We start from the raw sequence: 18,753 nt of genomic DNA, 5'->3' as shown, positions 1-18,753 counted from the left end.
CCAGGAAATATCTGAATTAAAATAATTTAAAATAATTCTGTTCCTCGAGGTTTAAACACAGAGATGTTGCTATGTGTGATAACTGGGAAAAAAATGCCTGCAAACTAACTGTTACTAGATAATGGTCCCATTTATCATTCTTAAATTCCATCTTTAATTAAAAATGGGATATTCTCTTACATAAATAAGAAATTGCAGATGTTCTCAAATTACTCCCCTTCAATTTTTTTAATTCTTCCATATATAAACAGACGTGTTCAAAAATTTCTTCATGTTACTACATAATACTTAATTACATGAAGATTTTTCCATATTCCAAACAGATACACATAATTTTATGTAGAGTATGTTATGTTAAAAAATATTTGCACACAAAGAAAACACATAAACAAAAGTCAGTAGGAATACCATTAACTGCAAGAAAAACTAAACTTGAAATAAATTTTCTATTGTTTTACCTATAATAACTTACACCTTTTCTTTTTAAACCATTTGATAAATCACTAGTTTAAAGCCCTGAAGTATGTCTATCAGGTAAGATGGTGTGAGAGAAGCATCTGCCCCACTCTAAATACATTTCTCCTCATTTAATTATTAGAAATAATACTGGTAACAGGAATAAATTCTTCCATTAATTCTGCAACAAGAAAATCATATATTTGCTTTTGATGTTGTGTCCACTGCTGTTTCCCTCATTCTTTCTTCAAGCTGCAACTGGGCAGAAACAGAAGTTCAAGTGTGCAACAAGTAAAATGGAAATTAAGAGAGCTGAAACAAAAAGTGATGAATAAGTAGGCAAGGTTATAAAAACATAAACAATAAACCCAGTAAGTGCTCTGAAATGGAAAGCATTCTTTAAAATGACTGTGTCCACTGGACCATCAGAGGAGATGTGCAGGAGGAAGGGAGGAAAAGACAGGGACAAAAGACAAAGGCAAGAAAGGGAAAATACTGCCCAAGGGAATAAGGAGATTGCAGAAATCTTCGTTATAGAATGATGAACAAAAAAACCCTCCTTTTAGTTGCTTTGTATTCAAAGATATTCAAATTATTAGACACAATTTATGTATTCAAATTTTTTTAAGGGAAGTTAAACTCATCACCATAATGACTCAAAGCCTACCAATTACAGGTATCATCCCAAGATACTCAGGCTGTATAAAAGGGAAGAGGAGGAGGAAATAAATGGATCAAACTGTGGTTTTGGGGGAGTAAGAAGTCCATCTTAAATTAAACATATTCCATTGCACCGTGATTTGGCACAGAGATTGTAATCAAGCTCCTGCCTAGGTATGTGCTGCATGTTTAGAGAAGAAACTATGCTGTAACCCACAGAATTAAGTGTTTTATGGGTCAATTTAGATTAGCATTTCTGTTTGACACAGAATAGCATTTATGAGGCAACCATCCATCTCACAGCCATCCTCACCCAGCAGGACTCACTTCACACCAGAGTGGTCTCCAAGATTATGAACTGGGTTCTTTGGATGAAACTACACCAGGACATGATGCTCCTGGAGAGCTTTTAATGGACTCCAACCTCACCTTATGGACATTCAGTCCTTAAAAAGCCAGACTACACCTTGTTTGAAGTAAAAACCACTGAAATAATGTGCTGTGTGGAATTAGGCCCAGGAGCATCATTTCCCTCCGCTGCCTATCCACAGCCCTATCAAGACGTGTTGCTTCAGTCACATGCACATTATAAATCTGCACACATTTGTAATCCCACAGGAATCAAGAAGATAAAAACAGAAAACACCTTTGGGCACATTTTTTAGAGTGAACATGGACCTGGAAAGCACCTTAGAAATCCACACTGATACTCATGGACACATCTACAGATGTCACCTGTCCACAGCTGACATAAAAAAGCACATGTGGAAATAGAATCCCAGAATGGCTTGGGCTGGAAGGGACCTTAAAGATCATCTAATTCCAAACCCCCTGCCATGGGCACCTGCCACTAGAGCAGGTTGCTCCAAGCCCCATCCAACCTGGCTCTCAGGTACAGGTACATGGGCTGAAATAGGTAAGTAAAGGTAACTGAATACCTGGTCTGCTGTAGACTGGAAACTGAGATGTCACAACTACCTGAATGAAAACTTTCAAATTTTAATATGTTCGGGTCAGGTTAATGCTTGACCAAAAAAAAAAAAATTACTTATATATATATATACATACATATAACATGTGTTTATGTGTATGTGTGTGTGTGTTAAGGTAGGTCTTTTCCCAAAACTGTTTTGCTAAAAAAATGTAAAATTCCTTGTCATTACATATCAATTTACAAAACCCAGCCAAGCTGCGAGTACTCATTAAGAAAACTAGTTATTTATGACACTGGAATACAGAGCTATAAATCCAAACCATGTGCAAACCAAGTATCTGACAAAATTTGTATTATTTACTTCTTAGCTGGAAAAAAAAATTAAGATTAGGAGTAAAAGCAGAAAAGTAGTAAAAAAAAAAAAAAATCAATATTTTTCCCTTTATTAGATGCAAACCAAAGCTTTTTTTACTTTCCCTTTGGAAGATCAAATTAGTGTTATGGGCTGGAATGACAATGAATTGTGGAAAGTATCATATTCTTTATAATATAGTAGCGTATATGTTTGTTATTTGGAAATAGAAATGTAATCCATAACTAATCTAGAAATAAAATATATACACAGCAACCATTTAAAAGGACAGATAAAATCCTCATTAAAATCCTAAGTGCAGAAATACTGAATCATAATGCACAATTTCATTACATTTTACTGCCAGCAATGTAAATATCAATTCTCCAGGTGATTCATAAAATTCATTTTAGAAAGAAAAATAAGGATTTCACCCAGCGTTTGAGAACATAAAGGAAAACACATGCTAGGGTTTGAAAACCCAGACTGTTCTTTCCTTGTCTCATCAGAATATTTTGCTGAAATTTCAGCAAATCTTTTACACATCAAACAGACAACTGCCATTTCACATTAGCACTTTGGATAGATCACCCAGCAGTCCCAACCAGGGTCCTTCCTGGCCCCGCACCTCTCCCCGCATCGTCTTCATCATTCCCATCTTATTTCTGCCAAATTTGAGCTCCTATATATTCTTCCCCAGACTTCAAAGGAGGGAGCCTGCATTTAAACTCATCTAAAGCCTCTTTTAACCATCCAAATTGTGAAATTGCCTAATAATGGGGGGGTATTTAGGGGGAAAAAGAAAAAAAAAAAAAGGCATGTTGGACAAATTAACCAAGTAAAGTTTTTGGAGGGAAGAGTGCATGTGGGGGTTTCCACACAAAAACGTAAAGAAAACGTGTCACTTTTAAAATGAATAGCTACCATCTGCCAGCATTTTATCTGAGGCAAAGTTGATTAATGCAAAGTGAATGTTTAAGATCACGTTGCTGTCTGCCTGAATAAATTTCAGGTAGTTTACTTGGGAATTTTTTTTTGTCCTGTTTCTTCAAGGATTTTTTTTGTTGTTCTTATTGGATCCCCCCCTCTGAACTTTTAAGGCAGCCAGAGCTAAGAATAAAAACATTTGTTCTTAAATCTTGGAGCACCAAAACATTACCTCTGGCCCCTCAGCACCACAGAGCAAGGGAATTCATCTGCCCCAAAAAGGAGATCCCACCTCCTTCACCAGCTTCACAAAAACTTTCAGGCAGCCTCTCTCCATCACACTGAAAAGGAAATTTTAACAGGCTGGTTGTGAGCAGAGAAACCACAGCAGTGCTGTTATCCTCAATAGGAAATGATTTTGCCCTTGGACCTTCCTTAATTTTTTTACTGGATTACTTCATTTTTTACTACATTAGGGTTTTTTTACCAAATTAGTTTTTTTTTACCAACGATTTAATAATTTACTTTTATTTACACTTTTCAATTAAAATTCTCAATTAAAAAAAAATAAACCAGTTGTAGATTTTAAACCACTTTTTTTGGTCAACTTTTAACACCACCTTGGTTTATATCAGCGTTCTGATAAAAACCATTCTCAAATCCATCTGACAATATGCTCCTCTTCACAAGTTCTCTCCGAACATTAACATTTTCAGAGGAAGCTTCCAGAACAGGTTTTGGGCGACATTAACCTAAATCAAACAAACCCCAGTTTTACGCATGCATTCCCACGTTACGTTTTCCCAGCGTCAGATGGCCTCCAAGTTCTCCCTCACCAGAGAGAATTTCACACCCGTTATCCAGGCTGGGACACCCTCTATTATCCGGGGCTACAGCAGTGGAGAGCATCATCTGTGCTGAGCGGTGGAGCTCCGTGCCGTTCCATATGGACGTATATTCTCTTTGCTTACACTCGAAGCTGGCTGGACACCAGCCAGCTCTGGTCAGAAGTCACAAAGTTGTTTTAGCTCAGTACATGGCGCCTGTGTCTCGTATCTTGGTGGGGTTTATTGGTTTAGGCTCAACATGGTGCTAGGATGGCCATCTGGCCCCCGGAGCGGAGATAGCTCCCAGCCAGCTCCTCCGGAGCGTGGGCAGGACAAACGTGTGTGCGTTTGCACCAGCCCGTGTGAACTAACCTGGGTGAACTCCATGGGTCTGCTCAGGGAAAAAAAAAATGCAAGCAAGTTTAGCACTAATGAAATTAAAGAAGTAATGACCCTTTATTCAGCAGGGGAGCATAAAAGAAGAGCTCAGAGTGAAGCAGCGTCTCCTGTACCTTCCTTTGGGCACCTCGACAGCAAGACGAGAAAGTTCTTATTTGTACCCACCAGTGAGACTAAAAAAATGAGTGAGTTACACCCACATGGTATTTTTAATCAAAGAAGTGTTCAAGGCCAGGTTGGATGGGACTTGGAGCAACCTAGTCTAGTGGAAGGTGTCCCTGAACACACAAGATGGTCCCCTTAAGGGTGGAACTTTAAAGTCCCCTCCAGCCCAAACCAGTCTCTGATTCTACGTTTCTAGGAGACCTGAACCCTGTCCTTATGGGATATTTGATATTACATTTATTCACCTTGGATATTCATGCCTTTATGTCAGGTAATCCAAGTACAAGGGATCTCTAGGAGCACGTTCCCTTCCTCTCTAGGAGCACATTCCACTGCGTCTCACATACAACTGCAGTTAAAACACCCAAATGCTTTTTTCCTTCACACTGAGTAACAAAGAAATGGGGTGAAACCAAGACCACCTCTGGGCAGAAAATTATTCAGTAATTCCAAAAAGATGAGCCCCGTCCCATCTTCAAATGCAACAAAGTTGAGCATAACACCAAAACACACACTCTTAGTAGTCAATGCCATAAATGAGATTCACGTTTAATTGACCTATATACAGAAGCAAACACCATGCCCAAGAAATCCAAACTATCAGATAAACTTTTTGTTAATTTGTAGGTACACAGTTATCTTTTATTTAGCTAATGTACTACTCACACATACAATTTATTTATTCCTTACCTGAGCATTACTGGGGCAAAATTCTAGGAAGGCCCCTAATGCAGGAAAAATTATCCCTGTTCCTATGAAGATTATATAAACACTTCCAGTATTTGGCAGAAAGGTGTAAAAAGGCAGAAATGTTTCCACCATGAATGGGCATCTATGTATTTAGATTTAATAAAATGGGTGAAATTTGCCCTGCCTTGCTTCAAGTCACATCCTCAAACACCTTCCCCAGGACAAAGTACTTACAGGAATGTTTCTGAAAATGAAATATCTAGAAAACAGTAAATCCTCAAGCTTGCAAATGCTCACACATCCAGGCAGTGTTATGTTTTCAGTGGGACTGAACTACTTATTGCAATAAAAATTTAAAGGATCACTGTTTTTAAGAAGATATTTAGGTGACACCAGTCCATCAGTAAATAGAGAATTCACTCTATAATTATGTATTTTCTCCTTACAGGATAGAACAAAAGCATCAGATCTGAAACAATCCTAAATCTAGTAGTCTTAACAGAATATAAAAAAAAAGAAAAACCAACCATATCTACAATATATACTCTTGGAACATACTCCCCATTGCTGAACACCACACCCCCAGGTTGGGCTTTTTTTCAGAGCTCTATTAATTGAAAACAATGATTTGTTTTCTGTTTTGTAAAATGTAAAAAGCGCAGAGTTTGTCTTTAAAATATAGTTGTCAAATATCAAGGGGTATATATATGCTAACATTTACCCTTGGGGTGTTTCAGGGCTAGAATCTGTTACAAATAAAATCTTTATTCATATGAACAGCTACCTGGGGGGCAATACTGCATGTTATACATAATATTTATACATATATATTTAAAATAATCTAGCAGTGCTACTACAACAAACTGGAAGCTACACTGAATTTAGTCTCTCTGTTTTGTAGATCTAAATCTTACAGTCCTAACTTTTGGGGGTTTGAATTACTTTCTGTAGAGGATAGCCCTGGAAATATAAACTGCTTTGCTCTACTGTGTCATATCAAGTGTTTTTACTGTTTGAAATTTAATAGATTGTTCATGGTAATAAAGAAAAGAATTACGGGAAAAAGAAGAGTGATTTTTTTTCATTAAATTGTGCAATGGTATTTTCAAATTTGAGAACTTTCCTTGAGTTAAGAAGGAAAAAAAAGGCCAAAAAAAATTCTTTTTGTTATGTGCTTTCTAGAATTACAGAATAGTCACTATGTGCTACGGAAAACATCTTTAGGCTAAGGATCAGACATCTTCATTTATCAAAGAGTTTAAGCTGTCTGAAGGAAGTTGGGAGACAAAGCAGACACCACAGCAACTCTGCAGAGTGCCAGGAGCCTGAAGAGGTCACGGCTCTCTGCTGGACCTTCCGAATTCATGGAATGGAGATGATAAAATCCCATCAACTGCTAACAAAACTCTAAGATTGCTGAAAAGCTTGTCTAGAGGAAGCAGACAGAAATTCTGCCCTTTTTTGGTACATTTCAAATGCTGAGATTTTGGAAATTGCCACCACAAGGGTGAAACTCCTTGTAGCAACACAACGTCCAAACAAGCACCTTATTTCCAATTAAGGAAAAATCTTGTGGGACTGTCCAGCAATTAAGACAGCTCCTAGAAATGCTCACTTCTGTGGCTGCTGTACATCAATCTGTTAGACCCCTTCAAGTTCACTAGCCAAGTGATCCACCTTTAAATTCTCCTTCTGGCCTTCCACGCTGGAAGGACTGTGTGTGCCTGAGCTTCCCATTCATCAGGGCTCCTGTCCTCCTTTCAGGAGATGAATGAAGACATGAGCTGGTTTAACAACACACTGCTCAACAAAGCCATGAAAACAGAAAAGCAACACTTTTCTAGACAAACACAGCCTGAACTTCGCATCAGGGAATTAATATAAATCCATGCAGTGCTGCACATCAAATACTAAGTGTCCAATACCTTCTGTAACAGCTACTACGGGTGTTCCCTGTGGAGGGTGAGGATTCCTTCTCCCTGTTACAATTCTGGGTAGGTCTCCTCCTTCCTAGGAACATAATGTTATCACACACCAAGATATCACCCGCACAGCTCACAAAAGTAACATTAAATGCCCCACTCCTTACCAACCCTGCTTTAATTCTTGGTTAAGGGAGGACACGTCTGTTCTCTGATAAAACTATTAACAAGTTCATCACATCAACTCTCTGGTCACTGCAGAGTATTTGAATTTAACATCTATGACTCTGCACCAAATATTTTGCTTCAAAAGCACTTTTTCAGACTATTCCTTAACTCACCAAGTGTCATTTGTAAGCTAACAAACATGCTTCCTTCCCATAATCAGATGTATGGATAAAAGTCTAAGTCTTTTAAAACATATCCACACTACTTCTCTACAAATGTTATCTAATATCAGACTTACCAGCACCAGTATTATTTTTCAGACACACCAGCATCTTGAAGTAAAGTACAGTTTGAACATAAAAATTTTGTAACACAGCTCCATTACCAAAAGCATTTCAACTTGGGATATCTGAAACCTTTCTGTATTATTAAACATACAAACAGAAAAAAGGTATTTATGAGACAGCACATTTAAGAAAAGCACTTGTAAAAGAAAGTATTTTTTTCCTGTAAATAATGTCAATATTATAAATAATGCAAATTTGGTATTTCCTACGACCTCACAAGAAGGTTGAAATATTTAAACATGCAATTCCAAACACACAGTCCTCCCAGTTTGCAATGGAATTTTGTCTTTACAAACTACTACCTGGGAAGCAGATCTTTAGTGGTTATTAGTAAGGTAGAAATAAAAGAATCAATATTAATTTTAATCAATGTTTCTTCTAATAGGAGAGAGTAGTCAGCCTTAGTAGGTTGCAGTCTGATGCACTTATACTTTCAGTTTAATAAAATAATTGAAACATTAAATTACGGACCAAACAATAAAAATGTGCAAGTAAAGTAGAAGGTACCTCTAATCAGTTTTCCTCTCACCAGTCACATCAGCCCTTGATCCTAGAATTTTATGCTGCCTGCGAGGAGAAGGTACAAACTTTTTTAAACACTCCATCTTTGTCAACTTTGACTGTTTGATCCTCTCTGCTCCAACCCAAACAGCACCAGCAAAGGAAAAGCTTTCCTCTCTTTAAGATGCTCCATTGGTTAGATCAGATTTATTTGCTGTCAGTAAGGGTTATATTTGCACATAAGTCTATGACAGATTGCAAGTTTATTAACTTCAAGTGAGTTTTCAGGCTGCTGGGTTGAGGTTTTTTTGTTGGGTTGTTGGTTTTTTTGTGGGATTTTGCCTTTTTTTTTTTTGTCAGCGTTCCCTCCCCCTTCCCCCGAGATGTGGGTTACTTGACAAATTGGAGTTAAGTTATCTTAGGTCAATGTAACTGTAAGTTAAACTAATGAAGTGTATGTCTATGAGTGATGTCTGATTAGTTTAATACAGTTAGTGCTGGACAGCTTGGGCTGCTGACCTTGAAGGAACACAGATAACATTGCGATGCGTTGGAGGATGTGGTTGTGATACAAGACAAATTTACATAACAGTTTGTCATGTACACTCCTCCAAAACAAAACTGTTGCAAAAAGAAAGCAAGAGGAAACCAACACTAAAAGCCTCGCACAAGACAAATCAGGGAAAATTAATTATAACGTTTGGCTTGGGATGGGAGATTATTTTAAATGGGAGCCAAGAGCAGGCACAGGAAAGGTGTACATTTATATAGTAAGTGTTCCAAAATGGATTAGAGACTATGTTGAGTAACACTGTTCAAATGCAGCCTCCTATAGCAGAAATCTACTCTTGAAAAATGATATTCCTTCCTCAGGAAGCACCTACTTGTTCCTGGTAACAAACACCAGATCCAGTTTTGAACTGTAACTAGTTAGCACATCATCCAGGTGTGCTCGGACTCCTGCTGCAGTTCATCCTGCTGCTGAAAAGCAGCTGCTTGTGCTAAAATAACCCTGTGCATGAACAGTGTCTCTCCATGAAGGTGTAAAGTTCCCCCATGATGCTCAGTTGCGTGTTCTGAGCAGGACAGTATCTCACTGCTCCAGACAATCATCTCACCACATCTCAACTGATCAGGCAGGCCAAGCAAAACTGCTGGGTTTAGAGACACCTTGGTTCTGGAGTGACTGATTCTCACTACGTGATAGCTATCTTGTTGACCTAAATAGCTGCTTTTATCAGTCCAGGTTCTACCTGATGGAAATTTGCCACTTACATAAATGCATAATTGACACCCACAGTTGCTGGCACGTTATGGAACCAGACCGTCATTAAGATAAAACTGCTCCCTTAATCCTCCAGGTCACCCTGAGCAGGACACTGATAAATCAGACTTGCTAACAGATACATCAGAGGGCACGTGGGGAAGCTTGGAGCCTTCACATCTGTGCCACCTTTCAACCTGATCTGGGAAGCACGGTTTGAACCCTTCAATGTGATTGAACTCACTGGATACATTTCAAATAAGAGATACATATACATGTATAGACATCATGTTTCCAGATACTCAGAGACTCCCAAGGACTGGCAATGCAAGACAAAACAGTCTAGGAAATTCTAAACAAAACACAGCAGTAATTTCCCAGTTATACCCCAAGAAGAAAAACCTGTGTTGTCCACTGCAAGTCTCCAATTGCTTCCACATACACCCCTGCATGCACATAGTGATTCAGCTCGAGAGACCTGGTTGAAGGTTTCTCTGTAAATTGAGCTTAGAAATTCCTCAGTCCTTGGGTTACCTGTAATTAGAACTTGTTGGCACTGTTTGCATGAAATAAAGAGCAGAAGTCCGTGCTTTCCAATGCCACTTCTTGGCTGGGAGTGTGCAGAGGACACAGTCTTCCTGTAGCTCTTCCTGAAGAAGATCCATCAGCTGTTTGTGGGAACCACCATAAAAGGGTTCAATGAGAAGAACACTCATTTTCCAAGTGCTTCAGAACTGTTTGGATTCTGAAAATGAAAATAGAGAAACAGTTTTCTTTAGAAATAGAGCTTTTTTTTTATTATTTAAGAAAATTATGTTGGAAAAAGCATAAATATATTGCAAGGCCTCTTGATTTTCCATTAAAAAATCTTCATATTACATTAATAAGTTTACTTCAGAAAAGGCTACTTAGCAATTACGAGGACAATATCATCACACCTATTTGTTTCAACCATTAAAAGATACCACTTGTAATTTTTAAATGAATCTTAGTGTGCAGGACTTAGGAAAACACAGTGTTTTGAATTTATTGTTTTGTTTTCAATCAGATATTTAAAAGGAGTTTTACTTTACACACTCACTCCCAAACACACGATTCTTCCATAGGTTCCAGAGCAGTTTATTCATTTTTTCATCGTTTCCCCTCTTTTCCAGGTGGCAGATAAAATGAAAAAACGATTCAAACACACTTCTTACTTGCTAGTAACAGTGATTTAGGTAAGGAACTTAAAGCCAGAGAGCAGCCTGGTGAGATACAGTTGGAGCATCCCCCAGGACTCTCCTGTATCACTGGGAGCTGGGATCACTACCCAAGCAACAACAATAGGAGATAAAGCAGGATATTTTTTGCGAGTACTCCAAAATGGGTGGAAGAGAACAGCAGAGGAGGCTTAAGGAAGCTCTCAGATGAGAAGCCACAGAGCTGCTCGCAAACAGGATGCAAAATGCGCTGCCCAAAGCGAGGGGACAGATGAAAACCCTGTGACTGTTGCTCATCGCCCTCATGAGTCACAGGCCTGGGGTACTGGAAAGCTGCTTCTCAGATGCTTCGAGCAAAACCATCACACACAAAAGCTGAAAACAAAACCCTGAAAGGTATTCACCATCCATGACCAGCTCTCTGATGGCTTCCTCCTCAACATTCCCTGACAAGGGGGGACTCTGTTAAACTCATTTACTCAGGATTCATGTTTGATGCTGTATATTGCAAGACCTTACATCTATTTCCTGACCTGTCATTTCTAGTAGTTTCAGACTGTAATCCTTATCTTACCAAAACCTCTGGTGACAAGAAGTGAGAATGCAACAGAGAATTGCATACTCCTGAAAATCTCAATATCATCTCAATGGTGAGATTTAGTTCAACCCAAGATCAGGTGAAAAATATTATGTATTCTGTAATTAGAGGGAAAAAAACAAATCTTAAAAAAAAAAAACCACCTTACAAGTGCACTGTAGCTACCAAAAGATTAGCTAGCCAGCAACAAAAATCCAAACACTGAATCAACTCAATTGGGAGAGAAAATGTAAGACACCTTTAGATAGCTTTGAGCTGTTGGCCCATCACGGTGCCAGATGAAATGGTGCTGTGGAGCTCCTAGGTCATTACAGATTACAGCAAGAGAAAAAGTATTCCATGCTCAGACTTTCTAGCCATAATCCACCCAGGATTCAGGTTATAATTTGCTCTATTATTCACTGTCCCATAATATTTCAAAAAAATTATTTTATATAACAAATACGTTCTTTGCAAAACCAAAAGAAAGCCTTCTGGAAGTAAAGACTTCACTCCATTTTGGAGCTTGCTTCTTTTCAGGTAGCAAAACAGATTCTGATCTCTTTTCCACTGACCTAATTTTGAAAAAATCACACTTTTGAGATCACTGACGTTCTCTGAATTTACAATGATGTAACCAAAATCATAGTCTCTCCTCCAAAGCCCTTTTGGAGCCTGCAGGGTAATAACTGCTATAAAAACACAAGCTGTGGTTTAGAATCTGCACTATTCACCTAAAGAACAATTTGTAATTAATCATGCTATGCTTGTCATCAAATGTCACCGAAAATTTAATTCAAAGGACTAGAGGGAAGTGTTTTATAAATTCAGCCCCTAAAAAAGGGGTATGTGAAAAGTTGGTAAATGCCATCGAGTCAGTCGCTCAGGGAGGGGTTGCAGCTAATTTACAAGTCATTAGCACTACCAGTAATAAAGCATTTTGTTCATAAAGTATCTGATCAAACCACACTTCATCATAGTTCTGAAACTGGTTTTATCACCAGGTTTAGCTGAATCGACACTGTGCTCTCTGGTTTTATTCTGCACCAGTTTTCATTGTACATCCCTCACAGGGACAGAGAATGACTGTACGTGCTGATGGTAAGAGACTTTCTCAGTTCTCAGGTTTCCTCCCTGCCTAAAGACCCTGACATTTAGTTATTCTGCATTTGCCTACCTTTAGATCTATTAGTAAAATTGCATCATGCAAATATTACAGAAATACTGTCATACATTTTGGCTGTTTACATTGGGAAACTGGGCTGAAATTGTGGATGTGTCGTGGAGTGGGTGTTAGATGGCTCTTCCCATGCAATTCTTCACAATAACACTTGCAGACCCCACGGCAGCAGCCTGTGAGGGTGAAAATCAGCAGTGACACATTTTTCAGAGGTGACCCAAAGCTCAAAAGGTTTCTTACAAAACTCACTCCTCAAAAATGCTCACCAAAATCCTCATTAGCACTTGTAGGATTCTAGCATTGTGTGATCTATATATATATTACTCACAATATACATCACACTCAATTTAGAAAAAATGTTATAATACCGTATAAAAAGCAGTATATGGCATATTTTGTTCTTTTTTGGGGGGGTTGTTTTTTAACAAGATAATGCCTAAATATGAAACTAAAGGATAATGGCAGCACAGTATATGTCACATCGACTTCAGGGCTTGACTAAGACAGAGCAATGAAAAAGTCAATAAATCTTCTGTTTTAAAAAGATACACTGATAATACAAAGGAAATTATATTACATATAACTAATAATTTTCTGTATTTAACAGGGCACAGAGGAGGTAGGACACAGTCGTTTACCTCATATTTCACCACATGACTTCCAGTTTTGTTCACATACAAAAATAACAGCTATTATTTTTGCTTTATTTCCCTTGACCCAGCCAAGTTAAGGTAAATACGTCCCATAGACTCCTCAGAGGTCTCCAAAAGACACAGCTGATAAATGGCCTGAGAACATTCACCGTATCTGATGGAATGCAATCCTCAATTAAATATAAATCACTCCAGGTATTCTTTTCCCCATTTCAAAGAAAACAACAAATATTAGAAAAACAGAACTGCTTCCCCTTTCTCATTACAGTGTTTCCTCTCTGGAGCCAGCAATCCTGGGTGTTCCTCAAACAGCTCAATCCGCAGGCCTGCAGGATCCTTTGCTTTGAATATTTCCTACTCTGGCTTTACTACATAGAGCAGCACATTCTTCAGGATATACACTGAGAAGAAACTATCTGAAATTAAAAAATTCTTCCAAGTGGTTACAGTGTCAAAATGACATGACTAATACAGAGGTATATTGAAGTACCAGGAAGTGTAGGTGGGTAATTAGGTGCTGTCTCAACCCCAGCCCCTCATGGTGACATTCATCCAGGACTTTTGTGACTTGCAGGAGCTCTACCCCACAGCGAGCACTCTGCAGAAACATGGCAAGTGATGGAGTCCCTGACAGGGCCACTACTGTTTGACCTAATGATTTCCCTTTAAAAGGAAATCTGAGTACTATACAGGGTAATAAATAAAAATTTAAAGGCACAGAAGAATTAATTGTTTGACTAGCCACAGTAACCATGGCTTCTTTTTAAAATGTAGGTGAACACCAACTCAAGTATTTTTGTTAACCAACCTAGGTAGACAAAACTCGTCATTTTCCATGATTTATTAAAGAACACATGTCCCCTCTGTCTTACAAGCAGAAGTGTGGTTTCTCAAACATCAGCACAGCTCACATCAGAAAGCCATAATTAGCTCTGTCCATTGACGTAGTCAGACAACATAAATTACAGATCATGTTTAAATATCTGTCCAACAAAATAGCTGAGCAACAATCCAAACCCAAAGGAATAATTGTTAATATATTCCATAGGTAGAGAGCTGCTATTGGTTACAGGAAATAAGGTATAGGGTTTCAGTAATGATTGTTTTAACGGTCACAGTCCCACACGTATGAGAAATTTATTCCACCACCGTATCCAGAGCACACGTGGTTCAGTATCTCAGAACTCAACCAACTACAAAACCCATCAGGTATGAACTGTGGACATAAACATACTTAAAACCTTTGATGATTTCACATAAACACACTGCAATACCTAATACAGGCAAAAAATTTCCATGTTCCATGTTGCGATAAAATGGGATTCTCCAAAGGACTATTTGGGGTCTTTACCTTTCCTCCTCTGTTCGTTCTCCCTCCCAGCCCCACAACGTGCACCCACCTGAAGGGGGGATGTGGTATGTACATACACACAAACCCAGATTGAAAGAGCCTGCATTACCCTCCCACTCACGACAGTGACTCACCGAAACCCGGAGCTGTACCTTGAACACAATCACATTTTAAGGTTTGACCAAAATTTAACTTGTATTTAGATCACCCAAAAGTACCAGCTCTGAGGTTTGTCATTACTAAACTGCATAAGCGAGAACGACAATTTATCTTTTATATAATCAACTGGAAAAAGCAAGAAATCCTTTCCTCCTTTTGAGAATGTGGTAAACCAGAATCGTTCACCTTTATCTGGAGGGTTGAGCAGGACTAGTGTTAATTTACTGGTGACACCCATAAACCACAGTCTGCCTTCTGCACGCAACCTGAGAGCTGCAAACACCTACAGAATACCAAAAACTACTGTTACCTGCAGGTATCAAGGGTGCTACAGGCTGTGTGCACTGAAACCTGCACGACTGCACTGCCTGCTTTTGTCTCACTGAAATACCACAGCGAGTTTTTACTGTGCTTAGGATCCACATGACAAGGGCATGAAGGGATAGGACAAGGGAGGGCGGCTTTAAGCTGAAGGAGGGTAGGTTCAGATTGGACATCAGAAGGAAATTCTTGCCTGTGAGGGTGGTGAGGCACTGGTACAGGTTGCCCAGAGAAGCTGTGGCTGCCCCATCCCTGGAATAGCTGGATGGGGCTTGGAGCAACCTTGGATAGTGGAAGGTGTCTCCGCCCATGATAAAGGGTGGAACAAGATGAGCTCGAAGGTCCCTTCCAACCCAAACCATTCCATGATCTTGCAAACAATATAATGTTTAAAGACTTAGTTTGATCTTAAATAAAAAGCAAAATGTGAGGATCGCCAGGTTTGGTTTCTTACATCTGTGCTTTCAACCCTGAAATGGAACAGCAGGAATTGGAAGTTAGAGTTTAAAGATGTCCTGTGGCTATCAATCCAGAGACACCCTGACAGAAGAGGCAGTAAAGGCTCCTTTTGGAGTTTATGTATTTAGAAAGTAACATGCTGTAAAATCTGCACATTACCCTGTGCATGTTAAGTTAACAATATTGCTATAAATCCTTAGGAAAAAGTTGCTAATGCATATGCAGAGTATGCATTTTAAAACTCAGTATTTAAATTGTTTTACTATTTCATCTAGGCAAAGGCACTAATGACCTTCATCATTTCTTGCTGTAAATTAAATTTGTTTGTTTCCAGCTACAAAAAAAAGAAAAAAAAATAATCCTTACAATTTACTTTTCACCTTCTTCCCTGACACAGTCTAAGACTGTCATAAATACTTTGTGTCTATACTTCTAGCCATCCTCAATCAACATCTTTGAAGATCTTTATCTATATTGAATAAATTATTGCAATTTATTCTTTTTTTCCAGCAGAGAAAAACATCTGTGCATCACATTTATGGTTAACTCAAAACCACAACAGCCAACTCTACCTCAGTGGGGAAGCATCCATCCCCCTTTGGAGCACAGCACTCAAAAGATACATTTTCAGGCAGATTTCACTGACTGATATCCTGATTCCCAGAGCACTGGAAATAGCAATTACAATACACAACTCATTTTCCATGTGTCTAATTGACCTACTAAGGGGTATATATGGGATATGCACTGCTCAGGATAGGGTATGAGGGATACTAAGGAGTCTGTAAACTATTTTCATGAGTTCAGATTAACAAAGGCAAACTAAGTATTGCTAATATTTAATTAGGAGAAAGTTTTCTTGATGTCTAAGCCAAAGGAGAATGAAAAAGACACAGAAGAGGTGTGATGGGAGAACCAGGGCCATGCTCTGCCAGAGAAACAACTACAGCCATGATCAGCCATCACCAGCAAACTGGATTAACTCTTCCACAGAGTTCATGCCTCTGTCTCCTCCCTTTAGTGGTCCCAAGAGATTTACAGAAGTTGACACAAGTATTCTGCAGAGCAGTAGATATTAAATAATCAATTATCTTCACAAAAAGTCCTACATTATTTTGGGGAGCCCGTCAGTCACTAGCAGGATTTTTTGGAAAAAAAAAAAGGTAAAGTAAAAAAAAAATTAGTACAGATCTAATACGAGAGCATAATCCAAAAGCACAAGGTTTGCAATTGGATTTGAGAGAAAATTAGTTATTCTGATTTAACAGTTAATTACAAGCTCCCATTTGCCATGTAACTCAAAAGCCTGGAATTATAATAACTTAATATTCAGAAACTCCTAATGTTGTTTAATGCTATGTTGGCTTTATCCAACTTATTTGGACTGTGCTTACAGTACTTGAAGGCTCGAGAGAGTTTACAGGACTCATCATTTCCAGTGCTGCACCTATGGCTATAAATTTGCTACCACTGATGATCCTGAAGGCTTACATTAGGTTTAAATAGATGAGGGATACTTGATTTAGAGGATCTCGGAGAGGAGAGGGAACTAATAGGTGTGGTAATGGGAGATGTAGCGCTATTTTTAAACTTGACAGGAGACATATTAGTTGCTAGTTCCCTATTATAGGAAAAGTCCCAGTCTGGTAATAATGGGCTGGCATTTTGAAATTCCTCCGATTTATTAGGAATATGATGAGAAATGTGTTCCACACGCTCTGGGCTTCGGACTAGTTTCTGTACAGAAAGGGAAGAATTACAATGTGCACTCACAGCCAGTTTAAGAACAAATATATACACTTGAAAAAATCACTTACAAATATATTAACTAATTTTATTTGAAAGATGCAGTCTACACCTCACATTGATTGACTAAATCACAAAACACTTGTTAGAAGCCATCATTAGTTGCTCTGTGAGGTAATAAAATCACCCTACATCAAAAACTTGGTTTGTTCTCCTCAGCAAATTTGAAGCAGCAAAACATTAAATGAATAGCAATTCACTCTTGTATCACCAAAATTTGGGATTTAGGACTTAAACTCCTCTAGTACAAAAGCTAGAATTGCAAGAGTTAATTTAAACATTAATTGAAACATTAGGCTTGGTAGCCTGAGATGTTTGGCAGCAACATTTGAGTGGGCACAAGCCAGATTTCTTTTACAGTCAGAAGGTATCCCTCTGAATATGTGATGAAAGGATCTGCATCTTCAGTCACACCTTGAGTCCACAAAAAGGATGGAACGAGACCTACTGTCAAATCAAGTTCAGCTGCAAAATCTGGGATGGGTCTCACACAGACGAGTATTACGGAGGGACAGATATCCAGAAAGCCAACTCTATCCTGGGATGCACCAAGAGCAGCTCCAGAACAGGAGGGAGGGGATTGTCCCCCTTTGCTCTTGTGAAACCCCACCTGCAGAGCTGCATCCAGCTCCAGGGGTTCCAAGACATCTGGAGAGGGACTTTGGACAAGGAGGAATGGATTTAAACTGACAGAGGGCAGGGCTAGATTGGATATGAGGACAAAATTCATCCCTGTGAGGGTGGTGAGGCCCTGGCACAGGTTGCCCAGAGAAGCTGTGGCTGCCCCATCCCTGGAAGTGTCCAAGGCCAGGTTGGATGGGGCTTGGAGCAACCTGGGCTAGTGGAAGGTGTCCCTGCCCATGGCAGGGCAGTGGAACAAGATGATCTTTAAGGTCCCTTCCAACCCAAACCAATCTGTGATTCTGTGATATGCAGTTCACAACACATGTTAATAAGGTTCCTTCAAAAATAAATTCAACCATGATGAAAAATGGACTTCAAAAGAGGTGCCAAATGTAACTACCATGTTACTCATCCAAAGACCTGCAACACAAGCAATGTAAAATTATAATCATGATTATTTTGCCAAGCTATGAAACCCTTAACCAAGTGAAAATAATAAATCATCAGGTTTTTTTGTGTTTACAGGAAAAAACATATTAGTATTAGACCCCTACTTCAGTTTGGGTAGGACGGTCTTGTGATTCACTAATTAACTTCAGGGTTGCAATGTTACCTGCACAAAAGAAGTCCTTAGTCTTAAATATTAAGTACTAAAATTCAACAGATGAAACAATTTTTTGGTCTTCCGTTTGCCCAACTCTTGCCATCTCCAAAGAGAGCTGAACCAACACTTCATACTATAAAGTTACGGGAACAAAAATACATCTCATTAACTTCTGTGCAGTCAGCACCACGTTATCTCTTTCAGAAAC

The 18,753-nt window shown here is 38.8% G+C and overlaps 1 protein-coding gene across 8 annotated transcripts in view; it reads right to left on the bottom strand.

Annotated features, from left to right (window-relative positions):
- GTDC1 (glycosyltransferase like domain containing 1) overlaps positions 1 to 18,753 on the bottom strand; it is a 181,218-nt gene that overhangs the window by 112,319 nt on the left and 50,146 nt on the right. For 6 of the 8 annotated variants that reach the window (XM_027695901.1, XM_027695898.1, XM_027695906.1 and 3 more), the window contains one exon: positions 10,147 to 10,357. In XM_027695901.1, coding sequence (XP_027551702.1) covers positions 10,147 to 10,328 — 182 coding nt within the window. In that variant the 5' untranslated portion in view covers positions 10,329 to 10,357. Of the gene's footprint in view, positions 1 to 10,146; positions 10,358 to 18,753 lie in introns of those variants that run through there. The other 2 variants (XM_027695897.1, XM_027695904.1) reach the window with 2 other exon arrangements.

Source organism: Neopelma chrysocephalum, unplaced genomic scaffold (genome assembly GCF_003984885.1).
Source record: "Neopelma chrysocephalum unplaced genomic scaffold, ASM398488v2 Primary Assembly neopelma1_103b, whole genome shotgun sequence".
Lineage (NCBI taxonomy): Eukaryota > Metazoa > Chordata > Aves > Passeriformes > Pipridae > Neopelma > Neopelma chrysocephalum.
This window is presented reverse-complemented; position numbering and strand designations above follow the sequence as displayed.